The sequence below is a fragment of the Aegilops tauschii genome, chromosome 2 (assembly GCF_002575655.3).
Source record: "Aegilops tauschii subsp. strangulata cultivar AL8/78 chromosome 2, Aet v6.0, whole genome shotgun sequence".
Classification (NCBI taxonomy): domain Eukaryota; kingdom Viridiplantae; phylum Streptophyta; class Magnoliopsida; order Poales; family Poaceae; genus Aegilops; species Aegilops tauschii.
This window is the reverse complement of record NC_053036.3, coordinates 17,448,681-17,464,488: the sequence shown is the minus strand read 5'-3', so window position 1 is coordinate 17,464,488 and position 15,808 is coordinate 17,448,681. Positions and strand designations below refer to the sequence as shown.

General features: G+C 41.2%; 1 protein-coding gene across 1 annotated transcript; it reads left to right on the top strand.

Moving 5' to 3' along the window:
• Window positions 1–551: 551 nt before the first annotated feature.
• On the top strand, window positions 552–5,489 carry LOC109778533 (phosphoglycerate mutase-like protein 1). The gene is made up of 7 exons (XM_073506736.1): window positions 552–611; window positions 700–807; window positions 2,249–2,328; window positions 2,657–2,822; window positions 3,286–3,374; window positions 3,898–4,017; window positions 4,389–5,489. Exons 1-7 carry the CDS (start codon window positions 552–554, stop codon window positions 4,456–4,458), a joined length of 693 nt encoding a protein of 230 aa, XP_073362837.1. The 3' UTR covers window positions 4,459–5,489.
• Window positions 5,490–15,808: the final 10,319 nt, after the last annotated feature.

Below are 15,808 nucleotides of genomic sequence, written 5' to 3'. Positions count from 1 at the left end.
TTTTGCCTTTTCCATGTCATATTCCATAAAGAGAATCGTATCCTTGCATATGGCAGAATTGAGAGCCCCTCCTCAATTACATGTGGCACTATTCATGCAACTTCGTCGTCTTGTTTAGCACACTCAATCAGTATGGCCAACATATCAACATCAATGTTAAATACTATTAGAGAAAGTGGATCATCCTAATACACTTTTTTCGTTCGGAAGTAATGCCCAATATATCCATTCCCTTTTGTGACCACACTATCACTAGGAGATTAATCAACCCACACAACCCATTTCTCGGAGAAGCCCTTCGCTCTAATGTTTGCTAAATAAAAGGCCATTTGACTTTGTCATAAGATTTTTCAAAGTCAGTTTTCAATACAACTATTCCATTTTGCAGAATCACATGTGTGTCTTTTAGTAAAGAATTAAGTACTGATAGGAAAGTTAAGAACCTGCCCAACTCCATCTCGCAATGATACAACTATCTCTTTCCATTGTTGTTATCTTTCTAACTCCTCTTTGGATAATAATATATGATTGTTGATTTCTATTGGGCAGAAATGGAGGCCAGTGCTCGCACTGCTATGTATCCTCAGCACCGCTGCAAAAACATATACCTGGTACTACACCTCCTCAGTTTTAGGCAACCAACTTGTATGAAATATGTAAAGAATGTCCCATCTGATTAACTGTAGCAAACGTGTGTAGGTGAGGCATGCTCAAGGTATTCATAATGTGGAAGGCGAAAAGGATCATAGTGCCTACATGTCGCTTGCGCTGCTTGATGCTCACATTACCCCTTTGGGCTGGAGCCAAGTAAAATCCCTTGTTTCTTTTCTGTTAGTTAATTACCATCTGTTGTCATATCTAATAACAAAGGTAGACATTATGTTGTGGGCAACCAAGGTGGTGCTTTTGTCAAATATTTAAGGCAACAATGCCACAGTGATGTTGACAAGAGCATTACAAATGGAAGCACACATGCTTTTGTCGTTATCTTTCACCGCCATAGGATTGGATGGTAGCTTGTATGTCACTATCATGTGTTCTGCTCAGGGTATCAAGCCATCAATGGTACAATATTATCCAACATTAAGATTGTTAATATAAAAATGTGTAAAATTAGCATCAAATCATGATGCTCTAGTGGTAGCAGACATTTATTCTGACAATTTAAGTGTTGGGTCCAAGATTCATTCACTTCACATACTAATAGATCCTCACTTATAATGTTCAACCTTTATTTAGATTGTGACATCTCCAGTCAAATGCAAATGCTGGCGGCGATTAGTAGTGTTATTGCAATATTCAATGTCTTTGTTCTGTCAAGCTTCTATTGCTGACATCCTGGAGAATACTATTTCTTTACTACTGTAATCTTCATGCAAAATCATATGTTGATGTTGCCAATTGGTAGTTCACATGGTTCTTATTGCCGCCTTAAAAGAAATGAAGTAACATGTGTTAGCATGAACCTCGGACGAATGATATGTTCGATTTCTAAATATTATATCATCAGGCAAGCACACATCCTCATCATGCAACATATGCATGGGAATAGGTCCACCACAACATGCACCCATACATAGGAAAAAAAACCTTTGACATGCAAATATGCATCCAAATTTATATTATGCTATTTACTGGTAATAAATATTTTACAAATATAAAATAATCAAACACAATAAGTTATATGTATTTTCAGTTTATCTTCTATACCTAAATAGCTTGCTCCCACTAACCCATTTATCTCAACATGTGAGCATGCCACCTTATCATGCAACATGCATGGAAATAGGATCACCTAGACATGTAATCATGCATAGGACAAAGTCCACTTCAACATGCAAACATGCATGAGAATTTCCACTGTATCATGCTATTTATATTTAATAAATATTTTACAACTATAAAATAACTAAACACAGTAAGTTATATGTATTTTATTTTGTAGTTCTGACATTATTACTCCAAATATTTATGTCCCATACAACCAAATCTCATTGAATTATATTGAAAAACATTTTCGCAGAAAGTTGTGGGATAGCATCAAGTTAGTCATAATCCTAGTTGCATCAAAACACAATGACACCGTCTTTTTGGATGACATCGAGATTCCTTTATTGATTCATTTATGGTCGTGAGCCCATTTGAAATGTTCATTTTGAAGTCTTTATACACATAAAGTTGATTGAAATATCAAAAAAATCATTTAGCATTCCCAATTGCATGGATGTTAATTTGCATGCATTTGTAGGTTGATTGCCTGCGAGAACATGTGACAAAATGTGGACTAGACAAAAAGATTGAGCTGGTCATTGTTTCCCCTCTACTGAGGTATAGTTTTCCTTGACCTTTTGATCTTCTTGTACATAATTTCATTATTTTGCATCCTGTTCCAAACTTTGTAGTTTGGGTTTTGTACACTAATGAATATCATTGTTGTGTGTAATCCTTGCTACATGTCTTACATGACCCATGTGCACATAATTTAGTAAAAATGAAATTTAGTTTGAGCTCTTCTTTTACATACTTAACCATGCTTGTCTAGTATACATTATTATGAGAACTCCTATGTTGAGGTATGATATAATATGATGGTGCATTCCAGTAGTATGTTTTTTCTCAATGAGCCTCACAATATTTCATTGAACTAATCTCACAGGACTATGCAAACTGCAGTGGGGGTCTTTGGTCATGGGAGCAATACTGATGAAGCAAGTGCATCACCATTATTAATGGTAGAAGGTGCTGGACACAGTGGACATAAGGCTATTTCAAGTTTGAACTGCCCACCATTTCTTGCAGTTGAGGCCTGCAGGGAGCGCTTGGTATTTCTCTCTCATGAAGAAATACAATTAAAACCTGAGCAGTCATTTTTTACATATCTATATAGTGTTGTCAACATTGAGTGTCTTATTTACATTGACCTCCCTTAAATATTAACTAGAATAGGATTTTTCTGCAGTTGCTAGAATAACTTATTCAGCTTAGTTCGTTCTCTTCTAAGTTAACTACCGTCATTTGAGAAACTGGACACCTCTATTTGTCTTTTCTTCTCCCACATCAGTCATGCTTTGTCAACAAATATTTTGATATTTCATTTTAAATTTGATAAAAAAATGCAGGGTGTTCATCCCTGTGACCGGAGGAGCAGCATAACAAAATATCGTGCTCTCTTTCCTGCCATTGATTTTTCCTTGGCAAGTACCTAATATTGCTAGTTCACAAGACGAGTTCATGTGACGGTGTTTTGATGGTGTTTTAATATATGTGTTCTTGTGTTCTTTACAGATAGAAAATGATGAAGATGTTCTTTGGGAACCAGAAGTCAGAGAAACAATTGAATCTGTTGCTGCCAGGGGCATGAAGTTTATTGACTGGTAATTTTTCTTTTTACGACTGATTAGTTTCTTTTCTTTAGTTCCTTGAAAACAAAATTCTATTGATCTTCATATGAAAATAAAACCCAAGTACCTCAATAGTACTCATGTACACGTCCTATATCACTTTTGGTTATTTTCCCGTGTCCTTTAAAACAATTTGTTCCAATGTTTCCGACGAATAAGGCTATTTGCCTTTACACATGTATGGACATATATGTTACTTTGTGTGTGTCAACACAAAACCTCGTTACATGTTTTAGAGAAAATCTAGAACTAATGGCAAAGGTTTGTGCACTGCCTTGGATAATACCCTCCGCTCCACACAATGCTTCCTCTGATTTCTTGTTTCTCATATACTAGCGAGTTATCACTAAGTGACTATTTGACACTAGAGAGTCCTAGTGCCAGAGATTCATGGGTAGCATGCATTGAGAAAGACAAACCTTAGATGACACATTCACTCTACATGTAAATTTATTTTGGTAACCTTATTAAAAATGATCACTGGATGTGATCGCAGGTTATGGACAAGAGAAGAAAAAGACATAGCTATTGTCACCCACAGTAGTTTCTTGGATTTCACTTTAAACATGTACGGCAAAGAGTGTCATCCAGCCATAGCAGAGGATCTAAGCAAGCGGTAAGTAATTGTTTCCCTTGGTAATTGTCATATAATCAACCCACCATATCTGCAATCTTGTGTTGTTGTGGAGCACAATATTTGCATTATATACCTACAACAACTTTAAACCCACAAGTACAAGCAAATTGGACTATTTTTTTCTATATGTACATGGAAAGAAGTATTGTATTCTTCGGCTTAGGATAACATGACTAGATAGAGCTAGTTCTTCAGAGAACTTTTGTCTTGCAATATCAGTATAATTATTCTTGTGCTAGATCCTAAAATGTTCAGACCATGGTTGATTGTATCATCACAAGTGCATGTCGCTCACTTTTCCTTTTGAGAGGGGGGGTGCATGTTGCTAACTTTGACCTGGTTATATACAGCTTTGCCAATTGTGAGCTTCGCTCAATGGTGTTGGTCGACGTAAGGTTAGCTCTTGTTTTGCTTCAATGATTATTAGTGCAGATGATTGATGTTTTATAGCGTGGATTTGCTTTGCAATGTTGCAGTAAGATTGGATCAGGAACCCATACATGCAATTTCTCTGGGAAGATACCATCCGGACTTGATATGCCTAGTGATGTCGTGGACAAGAAGTGAGCTAGAGCACCCACCTGCATTCAAGGCGGTCTCCTCAAGGTGACTCATTTCTACCTAAAACCATACATCTAAGGGATCTAACTTCCCCCTTAACCATGTTTTTTAAGAAGCTACAAAATAACTAAGACTATTGACCGCATGATTATCTTTGATTCTTTAAACGAACCCCACTTCTGGTTGGCAAATAAGTATGAACTGAATGACTGAAATTGATGCCAAGATAAGGGAAACCTATGGATAGGATTTGACAGATGTGACTCTGGAGTGTGATTGGCACAATTCCTATGTTTGTTATCCCATTTGTTTTCTGGATACATACCCAAATTATGCATGAAACCTTCTTTTTTTATCAAGGACATTATGTTGATACATTTTTTACTCGTATTCCTTCTCACATTTTCTTTGCAGCTTTTATCTTTTTTGGTTCATGATACTTTGATTATATGATGCGCTAGGATCACGGTGCACATAGTGGTCATCAAAATGTGGATCTTGGGTTTATTGTTGTTGTTTAAAAAAACAAGCACCGTGAACGAGGCATTTGCGCTATATGTTATTATATTGTTGTTTCTGAATTTAAAATGTCTTTCATGCATAATTATGACCAACTAACATGCTTGTATATAATTATAAATAATAGTAGTATAGGAAAAGGACATGATAAATAAAATACTTGACCAAATAAAATACTCCCTCTGATCCATGTTACTTGTTACTCAAACAGATGTATCTAGGACTGAAATAGGTCTAGATACATCCGCTTGAGCGACAAGTAATATGGATCGGAAGGAGTGACAAGTAATCACGGTGCACATAGTGGTCATCAAAATGTGGATCTTGGGTTTATTGTTGTTGTTTTAAAAAAAGCACCGTGAACGAGGCATTTGCGCTATATGTTATTATATTGTTGTTTCTGAATTTAAAATGTCTTTCATGCATAATTATGACCAACTAACATGCTTGTATAGAATTATAAATAATAGTAGTATAAGAAAAGGACATGATGAATAAAATACTTGACCAAATAAAATACTCCCTCTGATCCATGTTACTTGTTACTCAAACAGATGTATCGAGCACTGAAATAGGTCTAGATACATCCACTTGAGCGACAAGTAATATGGATCGGAAGGAGTAGCAGTTTGTATATGAATAACCCACAATAGAAAGTTTGATTGTATCATCATATGGTGCATTCTATTGCTTAATAAGAGGAGTCCTAGTTTTTGTTTCCCGACAAATTTGCCCGTCCTGCCTAATATTATCCGATTACTTCACTCGTATATTAGCTTTAATATACTTAAAATATAGGAAATATTGTAGAAAAATGACTATGTGTTGATGATTTGATTGTATTTTTCTAATGAATTTGATGTATTATTGCGGGTAAAGATCTCAAACATGTCTAGATTCACCATTAAAATCATAGAAGTCATCATGGTATCTAGGTTTTCCTCATTAAATCGTTCTTAGTACTCAATGTCTATTCTTCCACCAATATTTATAGCATTTTCTTAATAACTATAAATGCAGATGACTCTTATAATTCTTGTGTTTTCTTCTTCCATATGTCACATCATTGAAGGCATGCAGTTTTATTATTCAGTTGTTTTACTAGTTATGAATACATTAAAAACATAATACCCGAATACATCTAGAATTAAGCACATTCTTTAAATAGTATGCTCATCATATCATTCAAATTTTATCTATTCACATGGCTAATTCTCCCTCAACTATGTCCTGATTTGGTCCTTCATAATTGAAAGGTATTTAGGCACCAGGAAAGGAACCCTTCAGTATGACACTTACCTTAAATGTCTTGGACTACTTTCTGTCAAGAATTAAATCCAACTATCATTGGCCATCGATGGAAACCAATTCATGAATGCTTTCACTCGTCTCCACTTTATTTCTATGAAAATGTTTTGTTATACTCCCCCCTTTCCGGTTTATAGGGCTCAAGTCTGAAATCTCATCAACCAACGTAAAGGATGACTGGAAGAATATATCTCATAGTTACTCAAAGTTTAATCTGCATTAACTAGAGTGTATGCATGGATGTCCACTAAATGAGTAGGAACGGTTACATGCATTGGTCACTTTTCTTTTAATCCTTGCATGCATCAATTCAATATGCCTCGGAATGTGAACATGTGGTGGAAATAAGTGAAAATAAGACTTATAAAATGGAAAAAACAAGAAAATGAGATGATCCCAATAAAACGGAAAGGAGGGATTTTATACTATTAAAACCTATTCTTGTAGGAAATAATTACCATTTCATTTTTTCCATAATGAGAAGCAACCCATGCTTGTCGATACCTATATTTCTAAATATTGGATTTTACCTATTTTATATCATATTTCCAATTTATTCATTTATTGCACAATTTAGTTCTAATTTAATTTAATTTTGTAAATCCAAGTGCTAATTTCCATGCAAGACATATTACGAACAATTTCAATTGATTGACGCTAATTTTCATTAAACTATGGCTTCACTAGTTTTTCTTTTGGAAGGGAAGAATAGTTTGTAACAATATTGGAATGGCCTTTAAAGTGCCTAAAGCGCAAGTGAAGCTAGAAGAGATATATAAAGGCACACAAGAAGAAGTGGATTTGGAGATTACCTGAAGTCAATAATGGATCGATCCATATTATTTGCTTTTTAGAAGATCCATACAAACATGTATATGTGCTTTGATTGGTTGGCATGCATGACCATGTGTTAGCAATGGCCTATGTGCCTATTTGTACCGATGTTAACAAGAGTCCATATAGAGTTGTGCAGTTTTCTATGTGAACATGTATGCTACCTTCGGCATTGACACGTCGTCAATTAATTACACATGCAATATGTGTGACTTGTATAGGAGCTCATGAGTGCTCCCCTCCCTTGTATCTCGCTATCAGCAGGGGTATCCATCCCTGTACGGTGAGGGATATCGCGTGTAATGCAGTGCACAAAACATTGAGCTGTGATTTTGTTTTTGTTGAGAGCTCCTCGAATGTTATTTGTTCATGAAATTTTGCAAGCACCTAAAACATTTGATCATGTTTGATGATGCAAAATTTTAGAATGAGACCGGCTTTTCAACACCCGGTGTCTAGACACCTGGTTATCCACCGTCCAGTAAGTACCCTCCTGTTGGGATATGTGCAGGGTCATGCACCTCAATTTGGATTAGCAGTCTAGGTGAATAGTAAGAGCATCTCTAGTAGACCTCTTATCGCGCAAACCTTTAAAGTGAGTATAAGGGCCGCAGAAAACGTGTTTTGAGGGCTGGCGCGGGCTACGGCAACAGACAACGCAATGTAGCCTTGTGTAGTCTGTTCGGCTGCAGGCCGCACCAGCCCTCAAAACACGTGGTTTTTTCTCAATTTGACACATGGGTCATATTACATAGAAATATGAAATCAATATAAATTAAAATTTGAATATTACAATACGACAATCATCCAAATTACAATAATTATTCAAATCTAAGAATTAAACTTGTAATTCAATACAAGAATTGTTCCGAATACAACAATGATACAAATCACACATGAGTTAAATTAAGTGAATGTAAAAATGACAGGTTTTATTACTGCCCATGCCTTTGCCAATTGTGCTCAATGAGATCGTGTTGAAGCTGGTGGTGGGTGTTTGAGTCTTCAATTTTCCGGTATGTCTGAATGAATATCTGATGGCGGTTGTGAGGGATGCAAAGACGACCGATGGCCGATCCTCGCCGTCTCTTTCTGTTCCTATCCTCGAGCTCCTTCACAGTGAGGACCACGACCACCATCTGCTACCGATTGTTCTCAAGCAGCGTCTCTATGTCCGGGTCGTCGGACGAGGACGAATTCTCGAGCAAAAAATCCTCACAATGGCTCAAATCCATCTACAAATCACAATGGAGCTCGCATGAACGGAAATCGTTCGCTAAATCTAACTTGAAGGTGCAGAAAAAGACTCACCGCCGGATACAAGGCGAGCGGTGACTCGGCGGCGGTGACCCGGGGGCGGCTGGGCGCGGCGGATTCGGGGAGCCGGCGAAGCGGCGCGTTGGACCCGGGTATGCAGCAGCCCGGCGGTGTGTTTCTGCTGGCGGATATGGCCGGAATCGAAGGCGGCGGGTGGCTGCGGAATGCGGGAGGGGAACATGCGCGGGCTGAAATGTCCCTCCCGCCAACTGCTTTTCCACGATACAAGGCACCGACGGGGTGGGGGGGCATGTGTTTTCGCGGGTCGGGAAGGGGAGGGGGTGATTTACCGCGCCCCTCAAAAAAATTAAGGGTTGGGGCGTTTAAGGTGTCTACTCGGGCCGCTTTTTATGCGTAAAACTGTAAACTGGCGGTTATTTTGCAGTTCGGCGCGATATAAGGAGTTAGAGATGGGAAGCAACTTTTCGGTGGACGGCGGCTCGTGTGGACTTAGGGGCTGTTTGGTTTGTGACTATGGTTGCCACATGTTGCCGCACCTAAGGTTAGGCAACTTTGACCAACCTAGAAGGGTGTTTGGTTCAAGCCTTACCTTAGGAAATATACTTTTTGTCACACTAGGGCCCCACATGACATACACTCAAAAAGTGTGGCAAGATTCCCTTAAATTTGCCAACTTGTGGCTCTCATTTTGAAGAACTAATCTTAGGCAAGTGTGGCAAAATTTATGTGGCAAAATATGGCATTCCTAGGCCTAGAACCAAACACCTGGGGATGTGCAAACATCACTTCGTTGTTCCCCCTGCTCGTTTCTTAGCAATAGATACTAGGGGCAGTAGGTGTACAGGAATGGCACGCATGTTTCGCTTTCCTCTCGTGGATCTGGGCGTGCGAGCAGCCCGAGCTAGTACACATGCCGCACGAGAGGAGCAGTTGGTGATTTGACCTGACAATGTAGCTTATGGGTGGTGGGCCACAACGCAGAGCTTTTTGCACATCGGGACGTGACAAAAGGAGACCCTGCCATTGTTCCATAATGCACAGTGCGCGTCTCTTCATCTAAACAGGAAAATTAGTCCAGGGTCACTAATCAAATCTACTTGATTAGTGTAATGTGCCGGTCCCACTAAAAAATAATAATGTGCCGGTTAAAAAGCAGATTGGTAAAATCTAAAAACATTACTTTCTGGTGGGCGAGTGCATTCGATCCCCTTTCTCAAATGATTAAAAAAAATCAAATTTCAAGTTTTACCTCAGGATTGTAACTCTATGAATATGGAATAAAACTCTCTTTCTCCCTCAATTTTTGTTTTAATATTTTTCCAAAAATGTGAAAACTTATACATATCCACGGCGGATCGGTTAGATTTCGTTCAAAAATATTACGGTTTGCAAACTATACAAAAAGAAATGCCGGCCCAACAATAATTTCTTTTGATCCATTTTCATTTACGTGTTTTTTGTCTACGTCACGTATGAAATTATATTGTTATGAATTTTTTTTCTTAAACGTGTTATGTCTGCAGTTTTGTATGTACAATTCTTTTTGCGCTGTGGAAATATATTTTTCAAAAAGTCTACGAAAATGCATTTTGACTTAAAGGCTGTTAAGATGATACTCTCTGTACACCACGCTGACTAATAACCTGGTCTTAAATGGCGGATTATTATTCAACGTGGTCACGTGAGTGGGGGAGTGAATCTGGTAAACAGCCGCGTCACTTCAGACTGTGAAAAAGGCTAACCACATCAACTGTCGTTGGTCACACGGTCGCGTCACGTCGCACGGTACGGCCATTTGATAAAAAGCTAGCGATGGGTGCCAGCCTGCCAGGATACAAGCGCTGACAAAGGCGGCTCTACGGGGGACAGCGAGCGCAAATACCGGGCGCGATCTGATCGGTAAGGATAACGGAGGGCGAGGATATGGTCCGCAGAGTGCTCGTCCACCGTTCGGCATTTTCGGTTAGAGATGCTCTAATACTCTCGAATACTGCAGAACACACCATCCATGGAGGACAAGGCTCCTTCACATGTCACACAGCATCATAGAACAGTGAGTCAGTGACCGTCCTAGCATGCTTTAGAAGAGAGGCTAGGCAGTACGCGTCTGCCTGCATCATTGTTAGAAAAGTGAAATGCCTGACAAAGCTGGCAGGTGCTGCAAATGATACGTATGATTTTAGTCAGGCCTCAAAACGAAACTAGTGGGATTGGACGAGGGTGATAATGGGGTGCCAGGAGTCCCGGGTGCTACCGCACCTTTTCGTTTCAGAAATTTTGGATTTTGTTTCATAGTATGTTTTTCAGTGTGTTGTTCACCCGGGTGTGAGTACACCCGGCCGGGAGTAGAAAAAACATATTGTTTCAATAAGCATATAAGTTTTGGTTATAGTCGGTTAATTTGTGCCATGATGCAACAGGTCACCTAGTGTTGTAAAAAAAAAGCTGATTATCAAATGGCATTCCATACTGCAAAGAAATTTGTTCATCACAACAAACACAATCACTCGATGCGGCCTCTCCCTACACCGCCTCTACCTCACTGATGATTGATCTACCAGCCTGCTAGCTAGTACTTCCACGTTCTCTGCAAAACGAACAGGGTCAACACTTTGAGACCAGTTGAGACATGAGACCAGCGATGGGTACATCAATTTTCTACATAAGCAGCTCTCTCAGCAACAATACACTAACCAACGCAAGGAATGTAAAACAGAATAGTAGTAAAACGGCAAGCAATATGGTACGTACCAATAATTTTTGTTGCGGATGCGCCAAGCATTTGCTTGTTCTCATCTAGCCGACACCACTTCTCCAGTTCTGGGCACTCACAAATGTACAGATCCTTGAGGTTGGTGAGTTTCCGTATGCTATCTGGCAACAAGTTGAGCTATCTTGAGTTCCTGGAGAGAGATGAGCTCACCCAAGTACTCCGGGAGACACATGCCATTGTAACCATGTAACTCAAGGCACTGCACAGTATGTGCTGTGCTGGAACTAATTCCCCTAACAAGGCCTTGTCCTCCACATACCGTTGAGGTTAGTCCACTGTCCAAGAAAGCTTCAACTCTTCAAGCTTTTGTTTCTCCGCCAATTTGATTCTTTGTGCTTCCTCCCTAGACCTGACATTTTCCAGGCAGCTTATCAGAAGCTCTTGGCAATTTACACCCTCCAGCTGCGACGGCCCCCTCCCCCTCGCGTCGCCTCCCCCTAGGCGACGACAGGGGCCCCCGAACCCTAGCGTCGCAGGCCTCCTCTCGCGCCTCCCTCTGCCGCTGCTGCCGCCGGCAAGGGCCGCGGTGGTGGCGGGCCCGGCGCCGAAGGCACCTAGGTGGGTGGATGCGGCGAGATCTCATCTGAGGCGGCAGGGGCGGCCCTTCTCGTGGGATCCGAAGGCGGCGGCTGGGGCGGCGATCCCTTGCCGTGCGGCGGTGGCCGAAGTGCCATAAGCCGGCGGAGCGATGGCCCTGAGATGGACGGCGACGGTGGCAGCACCCCATCCGACGGGGCGCCTGATCTGCGCGGAGATGGTGGCGGCGGAGATTGCAGATCCAACGCCCTGATCGGATCCGCCACGGGGTGGCCTTCTGCCGACCGGCGGCACGTGGAGGGACCGGTGACGAGATGTCAGATCTCCGCCGGTTTACCGACGGCGGCGTTCGTCTTCGTGGCGAGACTCCGCTCGGTTCTAGCCAACCGTGAGATCGGGACGTCGTGGCTTTCGATGAAAATCGCGCCTGACTGCGGTCATGGCAGACGATGGCGGCGTCTCGGACATCGTTCCCTTCTCGAGGCATCGTCATTGCAGGTCACGTCAACCTGATCGGTAGGTTCCGGGGGAAACCCTAGATCTGGGTCTACCGGATCGGACGATGGCAACGTTTCGATGTCGTTCTTCCTCCTGGGGCATCGTTTTGGAGCAAGTGTTGGCTGGAGGGGACAAGAGGAGGAGCGGCGTGGTATCTGACACGTCGACAACGGCGGGTCTCACCGGCATGGAGCAGTGGGGTCTCGCCGGTGGGCGTGTGATGAGGAACGAGCGCAGGATGGTGGCGTTGGCTGGCGTCGTGGTGGCGTCGACGGCAGCTAGACCGGTCAAGGTACATGCAGCAGTACAACACTAAAGATGGATTGGTGGCAGGTGGCTGCGGCGGCCTCATACCCGGCAGGCGTCCTGGTTGAGGAGTATGCCGGACTGGTGGGTGCCCCATACCTGGCAGGCGTCCTGGTTGGGACCTCAGGTCTTAAATGTTAGGTTTGGCTGCGAGGTCTGTTTGGTATTAGGCCCAGACTATCAGCATCCCTTCATCAACTGGATAGGAGTAGCGATAGATGTTGCCCAGACGGTGGCTTTAGTCTTACTTTTGCATGATTTTATAAGGTTTTGTATGAATAATTAATAAAGTGACTGCATGCATCGTCCAGATGCAGAGGCCGGGTGTCCTCCTCCATTTCTAAAAAAAAAACACCCTCCGGCTGCGATGTTGCTGCTGCTACATGGATCGTCATCATAGACAACGCAAACCACAAAGTTGCAACTCTCTAGACCCCAGCACTTCCTCAGAGCTACTCCCCCGTTCCAAAATAGATGACCCAACTTTATACTAGCTTTATACTAAAATTAGTATAAAGTTGAGTCATCTATTTTAAAACAGAGGGAGTATAAACTTGAGAGACTTCAGTTCACCTACCCTCCGCAGTCTAAATGTCTAATACAGCCCGAGAGGTTCAGTATATGTAGTCTGCTGAGGTCACCTAGACTCTCATGCAGATCAAAAAGAAATGTGCTATGGGACAGGTCGAGATGCTCTAGAGCGGAAAGACCTTTTGTGACTGCTGGTAGTAAAAGATAGGGTTCAAGCACACATAGACATGAGGCATCCTTAAACTCCAGTTTGCTATAGCCGACACAGAGCAGCGCCCTTTGATAGTCATCACATTTGTCATCAAGTTCCCCATGGCAATTGGTTAATGCTAGCTAAAGTACAAAATTAGATCAAGCTGTCCAAAACTACCAACAAAATCAGCATGCGGCTGATCTTGACGGCGCGTCTCTTTCTCGTCTTTAACGAAACGCACACAAGCGTCGCCAACAGCATTCAAGCCGGACCAAGTGATCGTCGACATGAGGAAACACATGGGCCGGGAGCAACATAGCGGCATGGCATACAGCATTCGATATACACCGAAATGCATGCAACAGCGACGCAATGTGTAGCATGGCACGAGCACGAGCGACTACAATTTTTTTCACGGACACTTTTGAAATTACGTAAAATGCGACTTGTTTTCTTTAAATTGCGTAATATTTTTTAACATATGAACTTCTTTTAAATTACGCAAAGATTTTTAAGATACGTAACAAACAACTTTTTAATACACAATAACATTTTTTGTATTACATGATGAACACTTTTTAACTACACAATGAATGTGTTTTTATTACGCAACGGACATTTTAAGATACAAGATAAACATTTTGTAATACATAGTGAGGATTTTAAAATACACAATGAATGTTTTAAAAAACACAATGAATATTTTTAATACTTGATGATCATTTATTAGTGCGCGATGAACTCATTTGCATACATGATTAACATTATTTTAAATACATAATGAACATTCTTTTAAATGATAAACATTTTTTGAATAAGCCTAGAACATCTTTTGAAATATGCGATGACCATTCTTTTAAACACAGTGAACATCCTTCAAATACCCGATAAATAATTTTTTTAACCCAGCAAAAAATAAGAGCCATGTATATTGGAAATAAGAAAAAATATTGCCCCAAAAGATAAAAATAGATTATATAAGTGATGAACAGGAAAATAAAGTAGAAAAGAAAAACAAGAAACAAGAAAATAAAATTGAAAACTATTTAAGATGAAATGAGTTTATGTTATGAAAAAGAAACAACACAAAGTAAACAAAAAGGAAACCAAAAAAATAACAAAAAAAAAGACAAACCAGGTTCCCAAATAAACCAAAGGAAAACCGCAAAGAACGGAATCAAAGAATAGACAAGAAAAGTGCCCGCTGTTGGACCATCATACACAATGCGATCAAAGGGGAGCGCGATTTATGGCTCTTCAATAAAAGATACTCCCTCCGTCCCAAAATATAAAATGTTTTTTGACACTATCACATTTTGGGACGGAGGGAATATATCACTACGCTCCTCTGCGCCATCCCTCCTAGTTCCCATAAACTGGCTCAACGTCGAGGGGTTGCAAAACAACAACGAGGTTGTATATATCTTCTCACGAAGTTTCTCTAGACGATCAAAATGTACTCGTTTCCTAACCATCTAGAAGTAGATAGCTGTGTCATAGGAATATGATATAGAATATTCAGTAGAACAATTTGTACCTAACACTATACGTCTCTACCCAACGATAGTCCATCAAATTCACATGTCATCTCTTTCAAAGCTGCCGATGCATGCACACCCACCTATATTCAGTTTCACCTGATTGGCTATTATTTACAAAGCAGGACGGGTGAAATCAGAAAGCCTGACTGAAGTATGCGTGGCTGCAGCGAAGAGACAAGAGGATTTACTTTTCTTTTCGCGGGGAGACAAGAGGATTTACTACAGGCGCTGAGAAGCGAGGTGCTGGGATGCAGGCTGGTGTCTTTTCTTGGTTTCCTGATGACATGATTCAGTCTGGTGTCGATCGATACGTTCGAACAGACGGTTTGGATGGTTGGTTGGCTGGCTGGCTGCAATTAGATTCTCTCCTGTGGCTGCAGGCAGGCAGGCAGGCCACATGATGAACGCCTAGCTAGTGTGGACTGGATCATTGGGCAGCCTGTCAGCCTCAAGAAAGGGAAATCGAAAGTTATTAACAAGAAAAAGAAGCTACTCCCTCCGTTCCGAATTACTTGTCGCAAAAATGAATGTATCTAGAACTAAAAAATGTCTAGATACATCCATTTCTACGACAAGTAATTCCAAACGGAGGGAGTAGTATACTAACGTTGTACTGCACCACTGATTATGTACTAGTACGGCAACATGGATGTTCGATCGATCGGAAGGATGCCATGCCCCTGCCCAACCCTAACATACCACCACCAGTTGCACTACACTATGAGAAAAGCAGCTGCGGAAAGGCTCACGCCAAGCATCCAGACGGAGGAACGGGAAAAGGAGGAGAGGTTGACAGCAAACGAACGAACGAACGATCTATGATGGACCCGCGCATGCATGCTCGTCCTCCCGCTTCGAGCGTCATCACCACCGGCGGCACACCGTGATGCG